The sequence below is a fragment of the Sebastes umbrosus genome, chromosome 5 (assembly GCF_015220745.1).
Source record: "Sebastes umbrosus isolate fSebUmb1 chromosome 5, fSebUmb1.pri, whole genome shotgun sequence".
NCBI lineage: Eukaryota > Metazoa > Chordata > Actinopteri > Perciformes > Sebastidae > Sebastes > Sebastes umbrosus.
Genome location: NC_051273.1, coordinates 36,103,174 through 36,116,651, shown reverse-complemented (window position 1 = coordinate 36,116,651; position 13,478 = coordinate 36,103,174). Strand labels below are relative to the sequence as shown.

General features: G+C 43.2%; 1 protein-coding gene across 7 annotated transcripts in view; it reads left to right on the top strand.

Annotated features, from left to right (window-relative positions):
- The window catches only part of ptprfa (protein tyrosine phosphatase receptor type Fa), a 454,009-nt gene that overhangs the window by 362,615 nt on the left and 77,916 nt on the right, over window positions 1–13,478 (top strand). For all 7 annotated transcript variants that reach the window (XM_037768968.1, XM_037768972.1, XM_037768971.1 and 4 more), the window contains one exon: window positions 3,768–3,980. In XM_037768968.1, the coding sequence (XP_037624896.1) occupies window positions 3,768–3,980 (213 nt within the window). The remainder of the gene's footprint in view (window positions 1–3,767; window positions 3,981–13,478) is intronic.

The following is a 13,478-nucleotide window of genomic DNA, read 5'->3' as shown; positions in this document are numbered from 1 at the left end:
AATTCTCACGCCTGTTGCATTATGCAGATAAGAAGGAAATTATGTCACGTGAATACATATATGCAAAACTAACAAAACTAAAGCAGATACTGGCCTAAAGGCATGGAGCTAGGTATCTTATCATCTACATCAGTGGTTCCCAACCTATTTTTTCTTGAAGCCCCCTTACTTGTATCTAAGAAAAGCTTAGCCCCTCCCCATATTTTCTGATGTTACTACCCTAAAAAAAAATTACAAATCCTCGAACAAAATCCTTAATTTGAGTAAAGTGATTCAGTGTATTAAATGAGTTAGTCTTTTTTAATAAATCAACTTTCTTTAATGAACATAACTCGTCAGTGTGTTGGCAAACAGTTTTTTGACCGCAGTGACAATGTTGTTTTTGAAAGGCTAAATGCCAACAAACATGGATTGAAACAGAATATTTCATTAAATAAAAACATGTTGTCAATTTTGGAAATAATTACATTTTTTTTCAATACATTTTGACTTTTCAACTTCACCACGCTCTGGAGTTATTGGAAATGTTTGGATCACAGGACTCGGAAGCAATCCTACGCAGCCACCACTGGAATCTAATTCTACAAAAATATAATGCTAATAATATTAGTATAGCCTGATCTTTATCTGCAACCGTATAGAAATACCAGCTTTAAATAGAATGTTGCAACAAAATTTTTTTTTAAATAATTATATAAACAGACTTTTGTATCCAGTATCCAGTAAGTGTGTTATTATGATTCTAGTTATACATGTGCAAAGCTAATTTTGACAACCTCAGAGCAAACATTGATCTTTGGTGCCCTTTTAAGTGAGGCCCGGATCCCAGGTTGGGAACCACTGACCTCGATCATCCTGTCCCGCCTCTGGATTTGTTTCAGCATAGACATAAGTCTCTTCCGGTTAATTATATCTATATTAAATTGTTGGTTAAATTTTGTGACCTGATGGCAGGGCAATGTCATCGTTGTTTTGGAAATGCGCCAGTAAAGGGGTGAAGTCTCTTCAGACATATTTTGTGAATATAAAGATATAAATTTGAATACTTATTATTAGTAGTGGAGGATGAGGTGTTGCATATCTGCCAGGCGTGGTTGCTGTGGTCTTGATCGTTTTTTAGCTCTGTATAAGAGGAAAAGGAAGTAGCACACTGAATGCGCCTGCTGATAACACCATGAATTTCGCATCACTTGTAACCACTATCTGCCCTGTCTCAACGTCCGATTCACAAAAGATATTGCACTTATGATATTACAGCGCAAACACGCCCATTACGTTTTTCAGCTGAGTGCAATTTGCCCTTTTTTGCATCTGATTGCAATTATCCATGTGGCAAAGTGTAAGTGTTGCCTTTGCACCAAGAACACAGTAGGCAGAACAATGGCAGAGAGGAAAAGAAAAATGAAATGTTGAGACAGCAAGCTCCAGGTCCTGACGGACGAGGTGTAGAGGCAATCCTCAAAACTTCAGGCAAGGAATTTAAAGGTGACAGAGAGAAATGAAATCCCTATTTGGGATTTAATATGCCATGATCACTGGAAAGTCTGGGCATGATATCCCTTATAAATACGCTTCAGTTACCACCAACTCTCTAAAGATGCTAATAATTTCACTGTAACTGTGTGTGGCTATTTGCTCTGATCTTTGTGAATTGGACTGTTTTTGTGATGAGGCTCATTTGCATAGAAAGGGGCCAATTTTGTTCGAAATGTATGGATATTACCTCATTTAAATGCGTGCAAATAGCACAGGAGCACCGAGACACTGTTTGCTTGTGGGTGCATTTCACCCTTTGAGAATTACATGGCTTCTTTTTGTCTTATTTTGCACAGCTCTATTTTGTGAATTTGCCCCTGAGAGTAAAGTCAGATCGAACACAAGGAGGCCACATAGCACCGTCGACACCTCCTACAAGGATGGATCCACTCCATTCTCTTCTCTATCCAAACGTGTTCACTGCTTCCTTTGATAAGTTTTACGTTTTGGTTTAACAAAACGGAGTGTGTCAGTGCAGGGACTGGCTGGCTGGAGTTTGATGGCTGAGTTTAGCATTTAGATGAAATGAATACAGGTCTCAGGTAAGATTGGTGTGATTTTTCTACCTCACCCAGGTCACAGCTCATTGATTTGAGTTATTACAGCCAGCCAACACATGTGGAATAGATTATTATGTGGAATATGTACAGCGTTAGTTTTTGCGTCTAGGCTCTGACCTCGTCTCGGCACAGCAGGAGAATACAATCGGAGCCCGCAGGTGGATGTCGGGGTAGAGTTTTGGCTTTTATGCTCTACGAACAGCAGCAGTAACAGCAAGTGACATCATAGCTTTCAGGTGAACAGTCTGAGTGCACAGAGCCCTGAGGGCGTAAGTTCATCGCTAACACTTTATAATAACCATCATTTATAAATGGTAAATTGATAGTTCCACTGCTTTGTTGAATACTCGATTCTCATTGGTCAGTCACTGCGTTCCATGGTACGTTATTTCTTTACAGCAGACAGTTGCTATGTATAACAGACCGGTGCTATGTATAACAGACCGTTGCTACATATAACAGACCACTACCACATATAACAGACCGTTGCTATGTATAACAGACTGTTGCTATGTATAATAAACCGTTGCTACATGTAACAGACCACTGCCATTTATAACAGACCGTTGCTATGTATAACAGACTGTTGCTATGTATAACAAACCATTGCTATGTATGACAGACCATTGCTATGTATAACAGACCGTTGCTATGTATAACAGACCGTTGCTATGTATAACAGACCGGTGCTATGTATAACAGACCGTTGCTATGAATAACAGACCGTTGCTATGTATAACAGACTGGTGCTATGTATAACAGACCGTTGCTATGTACTACAGACCGTTACTATGTATAACAGACTGGTGCTACGTATAACAGACCATTGATATGTATAACAGACCGTTGCTATGTACAACAGACCGTTGCTATGTATAACAGACCGTTGCTATGTATAACAGACTGGTGCTACGTATAACAGACCATTGCTATGTATAACAGACTGGTGCTACGTATAACAGACCGTTGCTATGTACAACAGACCGTTGCTATGTATAACAGACCGTTGCTATGGGCACAGATCAGATGTCGGACTCTGGCAGACCTTTTTTGTGTCAAATTATTGATTTCTTCTATCAACTCATGTGATTGTGGCAGCAGACACAAGTTGACTGAACTAGATCGCAGGCTTATTTTATTTGTGGCATCTGAGTATGACGTAGTTTTAGTCTTAGCCTTGAGACATTAAAAGATGAAAAGGTGTATTTCCCAAAATATAGAACCATTCTTTTAATTTGATCATTTATTTGCTATAAAAACCTATTTTCCTATGCTCAACCAAGTCGCGTTGGTTGCTAAAACTTGATTTGTTGTACGGATGTCAGCACCACAACAGCTAAGCACTCACATGGATCACTTTGGAGTGCAGTCACAAACACAATGTGAGGAGCTGTTTGTTGAAGAACTGTAATACTCAACATGGGAAGGAATAAGAATTGAATCAGAATTAAAAGTCTCAGAATTTGGATGGGACTGGCAACAACAGAAGTACCACCAAAAGAATAGAAATGAGATGGGAAGAACATTTCACTGTCCTCTGTCCTCCGTGTGGAGGGAGGCAGGAGAAAAGACCGTCTCCCACAGAGATCACTTTTTGTTTTGTCATGTTGTGTTGCGTTATGATATTCTCATAAGTTCACAAGTCTCCTGTTGTGTCGTCCCTTCTGGCAGCTCCTGGAGGCTGGTGCTGACAGCGGCCTGCAGAGGAAGAAGAGACAGAGCCAGGACTTCCTGCAGCCCTACATCGCTGCCAAGCTGGACGTTCTGCCTGAGATCTTCACCCTGGGAGATGAGAAGAAATACAACGGCTACTACAACAAACCGCTCCCCGGCCAGCAGCAGTATCGCTGCTTTGTTCTGGCTGACTTGACGGACCAAGAGTCTGTGAGTGACCTCTTTGTATTTATAAGGCTATGAGCAAACCTTTTCCACTCCGCCCCTCTTTTTCAGAGGTAGTAAATGGTAAATGGACTCACTGTATACTTGCACTTATATAGCGCTTTTCTAGTCTTCCGATGCCAACCTGTCCATCAGGATCTAATCTAAATACTCATTCACACACCGATGGCTCAGCCTTCAGGAGCAATTTGGGGTTAAGTGATTGAACCATCAACCTTCCGATTGGTGGACAACCTGCTCTACCTCTGAGCCACAGCCGCCCACAGACACATTTTTGTCTTTTTTAGGTGGGTACAGGGGGGTCTTTAGGGGGTATAGCAGGCCAACAGTAGAGTTCATATAGAAGTGGTGTACATCATCTGAAAGCTGGGAACCTGAAGATCAATTTGAGATGTAGCTCAGCACTGTGTGACAAGTTGTTCTAGTCATAAATAACCAATAACCACATAACATAGATAACCAGATCAAAGATCTGTCGGTCAGGTCTGATCTTTGACAGCAGCCATGTGGGAATCAAAGCCGCTCAAACTGCAGACGGCTGACTAAAATTTCTGACCTGCCACAAATCCATCTGATCATCCAACCACCAGATCCCTGATCGTTCGAGGAATAAATCTGCCGCCATGACCGCCCTCAAACTGAACATCAATCAACATCAGATTTAACGGAAATGAAGATTCTAAAGTTAGTCAAGGACGACCGATTCAGGGTTAAAATCTTGCTTAACTCATACGGCATCTGCCCGTCTTTGCAACAACCTGTTGATAAGATACGGGGAGTAGACACAATAATAGGGACACTTGTTTGATATAATGCAATAGCCTTGCAATGTGTGCAACCTTTGTGAAACTTGGACTCAATGATTGTGAAACTTCATTGATGTGGTTCAGCTCTGTGGCAAGGCTGCATTATATATGAAGGTGTTCTTGTTATTTTCTCCATGCTATAATGTTTTGGCGCCCTTGATCAATGGTATGTTGGCAGAACCAAGCTCTGGTAATGAATTCCCAGAGGGGATCTGGCCAACCTAGCACCAATTGTTTTATGTCATGTACTCTATCTGCGTTCTTCTAGCAGTTAAATCCACTGGCCTCAGCTCGCTATTGCCATGTGAGAGAAGCACAGTTGAGTATTAGACTGGATTAAGCTGCAAGTTACAGTCTGCCTTGTATGCAGCAGTGCAGTGTCAGGAAAGGTTCACCGAGACTAAGGCTGCGCTTGACACCTCTCGCCCTTTAATAAATCATAAAACTACACCAGAGGACGAGGGGATGGCTGAGGCAACGTGGATGGGTTTTTAATATGCGGATCAGTCGTCGCCTTTTAAAATCGTCAGATGAATAGTTCTCATAAAACTTCATTCCTACCCTGTGGGTCACATTCTAGTACTTACAACTGCAGTGTGTGTCCCATACGTTTCCCCAAGGCCTAGCACCGCTGAATAAACAGAGCAGAGTTTGTCATGAGTCGCATTGTTTTTCCTCCCTGGAGTTTTTCTATCTGTGGAAGGAAAGAGTGGCCCCTCAGGCAGCGGTGCACACACGCCAGGCACGACGCAGTGATGCGAATCACGTCCTTGAGTCATGCATGCATCTGCAGGTATATCTCTCAGGCTGTGACGCCATGATCTCTGCTGTCGTTGACAGGCATCTTGCTTCCAGAGCACAGCATCTTCAGACTGTCTCTCTAATTCCAATTGCTTGTGTTCCACATGTCAGTCATTTATCCTCGTGGCATGGTTAAGATCTGAGGGAGGGGTTTTGGTCCAGAAAAGATCAGGCTCGATATTCGTTACCTTTAAGGTATATTCTCCAGTCAAACGATACCTGCATTCCATCCTTTTTGTTCCCAGATATAGAAAGAAATTACTATTTTAGTCCGGTTGCATGAAAAGGCATATAAATGACACGTAACTTGCATTTAGTGTGCAACAAGAACACCGTTCTTGCTTTTGGTGTGTCATTTGTACGGCATGTCGTCTGTACCGACTTCAAGGTCCAACAAACGCAGGACTTTCAACCTGAGGCCTGTACTACGAAGCAAGTTCAACATAACCAGTGTATCTTCTCGTTATCTGGCTTCATCAACCCTAACAAACATCCCTCTAAACGGTCCTACGACGCTGGTTATCAACTCGGTAAACCAACCCAGGGTTTCTCAGTCTGGCTACGAGCGTGTTCACTTGAAAAGGGCGGTGTTTGCAGCATCTGACCAATCACAGACATGGACAAGCCTACTGTCAGCAGAGCGGCACATTTTACAAATTCAGAGCAAACTATAATATTAGACAAATATGAAGAAGACATAATTATAAACATAACACAAACACATAGTTTTCCCCGTTTTTCATTGCCCTCTCCCGGTTTCCTACCGGGGTCACAATTTTCCTGCATTTTTCCCAATTTATGGCGTATTTTCAAACTTAACCCGTTTCTGGAGTGTTAGTACAGCATGTACACTAGGCGGAAGAAAGCAGTCTATGCTCGAGACACAGCGCAGTTTGAGCTAATGTTTGCGCTACGCACGCTGCTGGGTTCAGTGCACATCACAGCCTGCAGCGCCCAAAGTCAGGCTTTGCTTTGACGCAGCGAAAAGCCGCCGTGGCACGATGCAAGCCATTTGAAATAACGGGGTTCAGCGCGCAGTGGAGCCGTTGTTGCGTGGTTCCTGAAAGAACCTTCTGTGAGTGAGAGACGGAGAGAGAAATGGAGAGCACTAACAAAAAGAAACACTCAAGCAGGGGCAAGAAATGAATAAAAACTGATGAGTATTAGTTTATACTAGAGATTCACACGGCAAGTTCACGCCAGAGGGGCAAATTATTCAGTATTCTTTCCTGAGAATAGAAGGTTAAAATTAAAAGTTTAACATCAAAGTACAGTAACAGTGTACTTATTATTTTGTTATTTTCATTTTTTAAAAGTCACCAGAATGAAGGAAACAAAGTCTCTGAAACTCAAACCCCCCCCCCTCCCTCCCGCTCTTCCATATTTTTGAAGTCTCAAGGTTGGCAAGTATGGTTGTCCGTGTGTTTTTGTCTTACAACTTTAACCCTTTCAGTGTGTTTTCAGTTTATGAAAGTTAGTTAGAACTTTTTGGTCGCCTGAAAATGCCTTGTTAAGCATTCGGTTGCGCTTAGCTCCACCCTCTTGTGTCATCTCTGGTTGCAAAAAAACAAGATGTGACGACCAAAATGCTGAAGTCGAGGCTTCAAAACGGCAGCCCACAAAACAATGAGTGACATCACGGTCCAACGGAATTCTTGTAATGTTTGTTGAGAATCAATAGGGTTCATTATAACACATAACACCCCCCCACCCCACACACACACACACACACACCACCCCTAATTACAGCTTTTATCAAGAGTGTGTATCCTTGGACAATGATTGTTTCATTGTGTTAAGAACAGAGTAGCAAAGCCCAGATTCAGTAAATGACACTCAGCTGAATGTGATTCAAGCCTGTACAAAAATAGAAACCTAATCACATTCATTGAAAAGGGGAAGAAAGCTTAGCTTTTATTGCTACTGCAAAGCTGCTGGCAGGGTAGAAGGAAGAAAGAAGGGGGGGGGGGGAGGTGCTGGAGACTGAAGCAAAAGGGCACTGCGGCTCTCTGTGGCCCCCACTGCTGGTAAACAAGCTGGGACGTGTGAAATTGGATAAAAGAAAAAGGCCATATAAACAGTGTGATCATTTCCAGCAGAGGAAGGAGGGGGCTAGTGAGCAGCGAGCAGCAGCTTCCTCTGAATGCAGCGCCCTGTGGGAGTGACACAGAGGTGAGGAGAAGAGTGAGAGGTGGAGAGAGAAAAGAGAGGGAGCTTAATGGGGGGGTTGGGGGGTACCTGAGGGAAATGCACAGACGTACTTGAGAAGGCGAGAAATGCTGCAATCGTTGGAGAGAGAATGGCTCGGAGGCTGGAATGAGCTTCCGATGTAGGAGGGGATGCTGAACTTTGAGGAGAAAAGACAGAAAGGAAGAGAGGAGGATGGCGGTGCAGAGGACTGGGGGATTGTGGGAAACACACTGAGCCTACTTGATAGCATCCAGTTTTGTCGCGGATAGAGGAGTGGAAAACTCAGACTGGAAATCTTCAGAGTTCTGGGAAATAACAGAGCTGTCAAAACACATTAGAATCACACATTGTTTCTGCTTATTTTATGAGTCACATGCTCTTTTTAAGGGGGAGATTACGGACAATGGAAATAATAGTGAAATGTTCATCCTCCCACTGCTATTAAATCTGCTTTGCACAGCCCACCTTCCTCTATCCAGCTTGCTGTAGATGTAGCAGCAGTACATTTTTCACCCCTGAAGGATTACTATCTATCAGGTAGTGCCGCTGAGATTGATCACCTCCAAATTCCTCCCCTGAGATTTTTTAAATATCCTTTACAATATGCGTCTGTGCCGACTAAGAGCTGTGAAAACAAAAAAAAAGTTTTCTGAGCTGTAGGCAATACTTTGCTAAAAAAGTGCTGCAGGGATACAGCTGAGGAGACAGATGAGCTGAATCTGTTATCAAGTTCCACACGTTTTAGCTGTTAAGGTTTCACGTAGGGCTGTCAATCGATTCAAATATTTAATCGCGATTAATTGCAAATTAATCGTGTTGTCTTTTCAAAATGTACCCAAAAGGGAAATTTGTCAAGTATTTAATACTCTTATCAACATGGGAGTGGAAAAATCAATTAACAACACAAAACAATGACAAATATTGTTCAGAAACCCTCAGTTACTGCATTTAGCATAAAACAATATGCAGTGTGTCAGTGTGCTGACTTGACTATGACTTGCCCCAAACTGCTTGTGATTATCATAAAGTGGGCATGTCTGTAAAGGGGAGACTCGTGGTTACCCATAGAACCCATTTACATTCACATATCTGGAGGTCAGAGGTCAAGGGACCCCTTTGAAAATGGCCAGACCAGTTTTTCCTCACCAAATTTGAGCGTATTTAGCCTCCCGGCAACAAGCTAGTATGACATGGTTGGTACTGATGGATTCATTAGTATTTCTAGTTTCATGTGATACCAGTATCTTCACTCTAGCTTTAAAACTGAGCCCGCTATGACATAAAAATCACAAGTTGTGTAAATGCGTTACAGAAATTTGTGGCGTTAAAACAAATGTGCGTTAACACGTTATTATCATGTTGACTTTGACAGCCCTGGTTTTAAGGTTTCCTCTCTGGACTGTTTGGAACAGAGTTGGAAGATTCCGAACAGTTTCGGAAGGCACTGACAATATTGTCCTGTCAACAGTGGCGACAGATCACAAAACTGTTGTATGTGATGTTCTCGAGGGCATGGGCAAGCAACTTATTTTGACATTTTATTGGGAGGACATGACATAATCCCTCCGGATACTATTTCTGGACTATTGGCTGGCCGTCACTTTGACGAGGCTGTGGTCGCTCATCTCGCTTTGGACTAGGGCTGTCAAAGTTAACACCTTAATGCAAATTTGTTTTAACGTCACAAATTTTTTTAACACATTTACGCAACTTGCTATTTTCAGGTTGTAGCGGGCTCAACTTTAAAGCTAAATACTGGCATCATATGAAAAACTAATGAATCCATCGGTACCAACCATGTCATACTAGCTTGTCGTGAAGGAGGATAAATAACGCTCCAAACAAAAGCGAAATTTTGTCGAGGAAAAACTGTCATGGACATTTTCAAAGGGGTCGCTTGACCTCTGACCTCCAGATATGTGAATGTAAATGGGTTCTATGGGTACCCACGAGTCTCCCCTTTACAGACATGCCCACTTTATGATAATCACATGCAGTTTGGGGCAAGTCATAGTCAAGTCAGCACACTGACACACTGACAGCTGCTGTTGCCTGTTGGGCTGCAGTTTGCCATGTTATGATTTGAGCACATTGTTTTATGCTAAATGCAGTACCTGTGAGGGTTTCTGGGCAATATCTACCATTGTTTTATGTTGTTAATTGATTTCCAATAATAAATGAATACATACATTTGCATAAAGCAGCATATTTGTCCACTCCCATGTTGATAAGAGTATTAAATACTTGACAAATCTCCCTTTAAGGTCCATTTTAAACAGATAAAAAAATGTGCCATTTATTTGTGATTTATCACGACTAACTATGGATAATCATGTAATTAATGGCAATTCAATATTTGAATTGATTGACAGCCCTACTTTAGACAAAAGCTAAACGAATGCAATGTAATGTATCGGATGTTCAGTGGTCCTACAATATGGCAAAGACAGACATGTGCCTCCAGCCCAGAATATCAATAATATTATATAGCACATATGCATCCTCGTAGCTAGTAGAGCACGAGATACAAGCGAAACAGGAACCCACTAATTAAAATATCCACAGGGGCACCTCTAAAATCTTTGCTTACTGACAAACACCTTCCTCTTGTTGATTAAAAACCATTTCATCAAGTCAACTCCACTCCCTGCACTACTTAATCAACAACATTATTCCACTTGACTTCACCACTGCACTAGTGCCTACAAGAGAAGAAGAAAAAAAACGAAGCGATCCAGGTGGCATGCAAAAAACAAAAATGGAGAAGGAAAAGTTTTTAATCAAAAGAACGCACATCTGCTAATGCTACATAAGCATCTGTCTTTACAAGTCATTTAATCTCAAATTCAGCATCAAGGCTTATCTCTGCCTGTGTCTGTGAGATGAATTCCTTGTTGCCTCTGCAGTTTCCAGTGTTCCAGGCACCACTAGGCTAATTTATGCACAACAAAATGCCAAAGGCTTAAGGTAATCGACCCCAACTGCTAGATTCTTGCCCTGCTGTTAAGCAAAATTCAACCTAACTGCTGAAACTCTGAGAGACAGAATAACACCGCTATCTTATTATCTTCATATGTGGCGTCGGCCTGTAGTTAATGTTAGCCATCTGTGTGTGCGGTCAATGTGCGCCTTGATAGTTTGTTTATTGGATTAAATCCAAATTAGCAGAAATGAGAATACATATTGTTTTCTCATTTCTGCTGCTTTGGATTTGATCCAATAAACAAACGATCAAAATGCCGGGAGAACACCACCTCTTCCTACCTGGACGCAATGCGAACACACATTGTTTCAGTTTTTCCCAGTGAAGATGTCCTAACCTGCTCCGTGTGTCAGCGAACAGGCAGAGCAACGTGTCGCTTGTTTGAAAAAACGCTCGCCCTGGCTCTATGTATGCAAAGTTTTGCGAACCTCCAAACTATTTTCATTGGTCCAAATCAACGCTGACACTAAGGCCCTGTTCAGACCTGGTATTAACATGCGTCCTCAGTGATCCGATCAAAAGTGGACAGCTCTAAGTACAGGTGTGAACGCACACAAGATGCATTGAGGACACATTGAGATCGGATTTTTCAGACCACATTCAGAGGTGGTCTGGGCCACATATGACCACATTCTTTTAGCAGTGTGTAGTGAATATGTCCTGGGCCACATTAAGGACCACCTACTCATCTGACGTCCAGCTGGGATCCGCGGGATCAACGCGCTCCTCAGGTGAATAAACAGGCAGACAAGGCCGCTTGTCAGCATGGAAACGGCCTCTGTGCTCTACTGTATCCTGTCGGTACAACTGTACTTGTTTATAGGATACATATCTACAGACTATCAGACTAGGCACGCTAAGTGCATTATTATCATACTGTCGGAGATGCGTCGGTGTCCTTGTTCCGCTGCTTTGCGCGGACCTGACACACGACCGTCCAACCATCCATCCGTCCGTCCCTCCGTCCCTCCGCCCATCTGCCCGCCTGGTCTCTCTCCTCCCCGGCTCTCTGGAGCTATGTGCCCTGCTGCTGGCGGTGTGGAGGTCCCCGAGGACCGCCAGTACAATAACCTTTTATTTTGATGTTAATACAATGTACCAGAATTCAGGAATATGTAGGATATTATTACTGACATTCATGTAGCAGTATTATTATTTAATTGCATATAGAGCGGGGAAGTGAGATCTGATCACAAGTGGTCACTGGAGACGCATGAGGAGATGCATTCTAATGCCAGGTGTGAACAGACGTACTTAAAGCTGTCCACTTGTGATCCGATCACTGAGGACGCATGTTAATACCAGGTCTGAACAGGTCCTTACTGACAGTTGATCGATATCACGCTCTTTATGTAATAGAGAGTGATATTGCTCGTAGTATATCTGGACAATTTTTCGCGCTCCATTCTCCAGAGTTCACTCAGTTGCTGTAAGTTAGGAAGAGGTAAACTTATCCAGGAGGGCATGCGGCAGCTCCGAGAGACGGACCTTCAGTCAGCGGAGCTGTAGCAACTCAAATTCAGCCAGTGCAAACTGCAGCGCCAAGCGTCTGATCCTGGGGGATTGCCCCGCCCCCCCCACCGGATCAGCAAACTTTCTGTTGCTGCCTTTACACAGGTTAGACCCATTGCCAGGCCACTGTGACCCCCGGTGCTGTGACCCCCGGCGCTGGGGTTTCCGCAGGCTGAATATGAGCTGCTAACTGAGGGTCCGTCTCCCAGAGCTGCCTCACGCTCTCTTCCTGGCAAAGTAGTCCGAAAATGAAAATACAAGTCATTTTTTTGTTTCTGCCACTTAATTAATCCAGTAAACAAACTATCAAAATGTACACAGACCCTGAAACCTTCAACGTGACTGACCAGCCCTCTTCTGCACTTCTTCGTCCTCTCATGATGGACTGAGAGCAGACTGGACGCTACAGTGACTCACTCTCACCTCTCGAGATACAAGTGGTATTACAAGACAGGACGGGCCGGGGCTAGCCGGTTAGCATGCTCATTTCAGTTAGCGATGCGGGGTCGTCCTAGAACCGAGTTTTTTTTTTATTGTGAGTTTGGGCGGGCCGGTGGCAAATTGACAAAGCAGCTTCCCGAGTAAGTTATTAATAACTTAGAGAAACATTGCAGGCAATAATCCACCTCCTGTTCCCCTCTCTCTGTCTCTCACTCAAACACTCAAACACACACACCCGCCGTGGTGGCGACACAGAATTTGAACCCATTCTGTGCCTCCACCACATAATGCGCTGTCGACAGGTCTTGGTCATTTTGCGAATGTCTGTGAGATGACGTTGCCCGACGTCAGCGCTCGAGTCCGCTTGTCTCTGTCCTTGTCTCAGACCCCAGTCCTGAAAGTTGTGTTACTATAATGCATAAAGTTGGCGGTTTGCGGGCTGGGCTGTGTGGATCGTCTCTCATAACGGGTCGGGGTGGTTATAAAAAACATGGACCCACGTGTCACTGGTAGATATCTCTGCAGCACAATACATGGACGTCTTTGACGTAACGTCGACACTGTAACCTCTTCACATTCTCTTGATAATGTTAGTTCATTTTTTTTATGTTTTGAACTAATATTCTTGCCAGGTCTTACACATTGCACCAAGGATATAAGACCTTTGGTATGTGTTCTTTGGAGGGCGGTTGTAGGAAATGGTGCAGTGATATCAGAGGAAGGAACAGAGACAGTTTGGCTGTGGGAGGA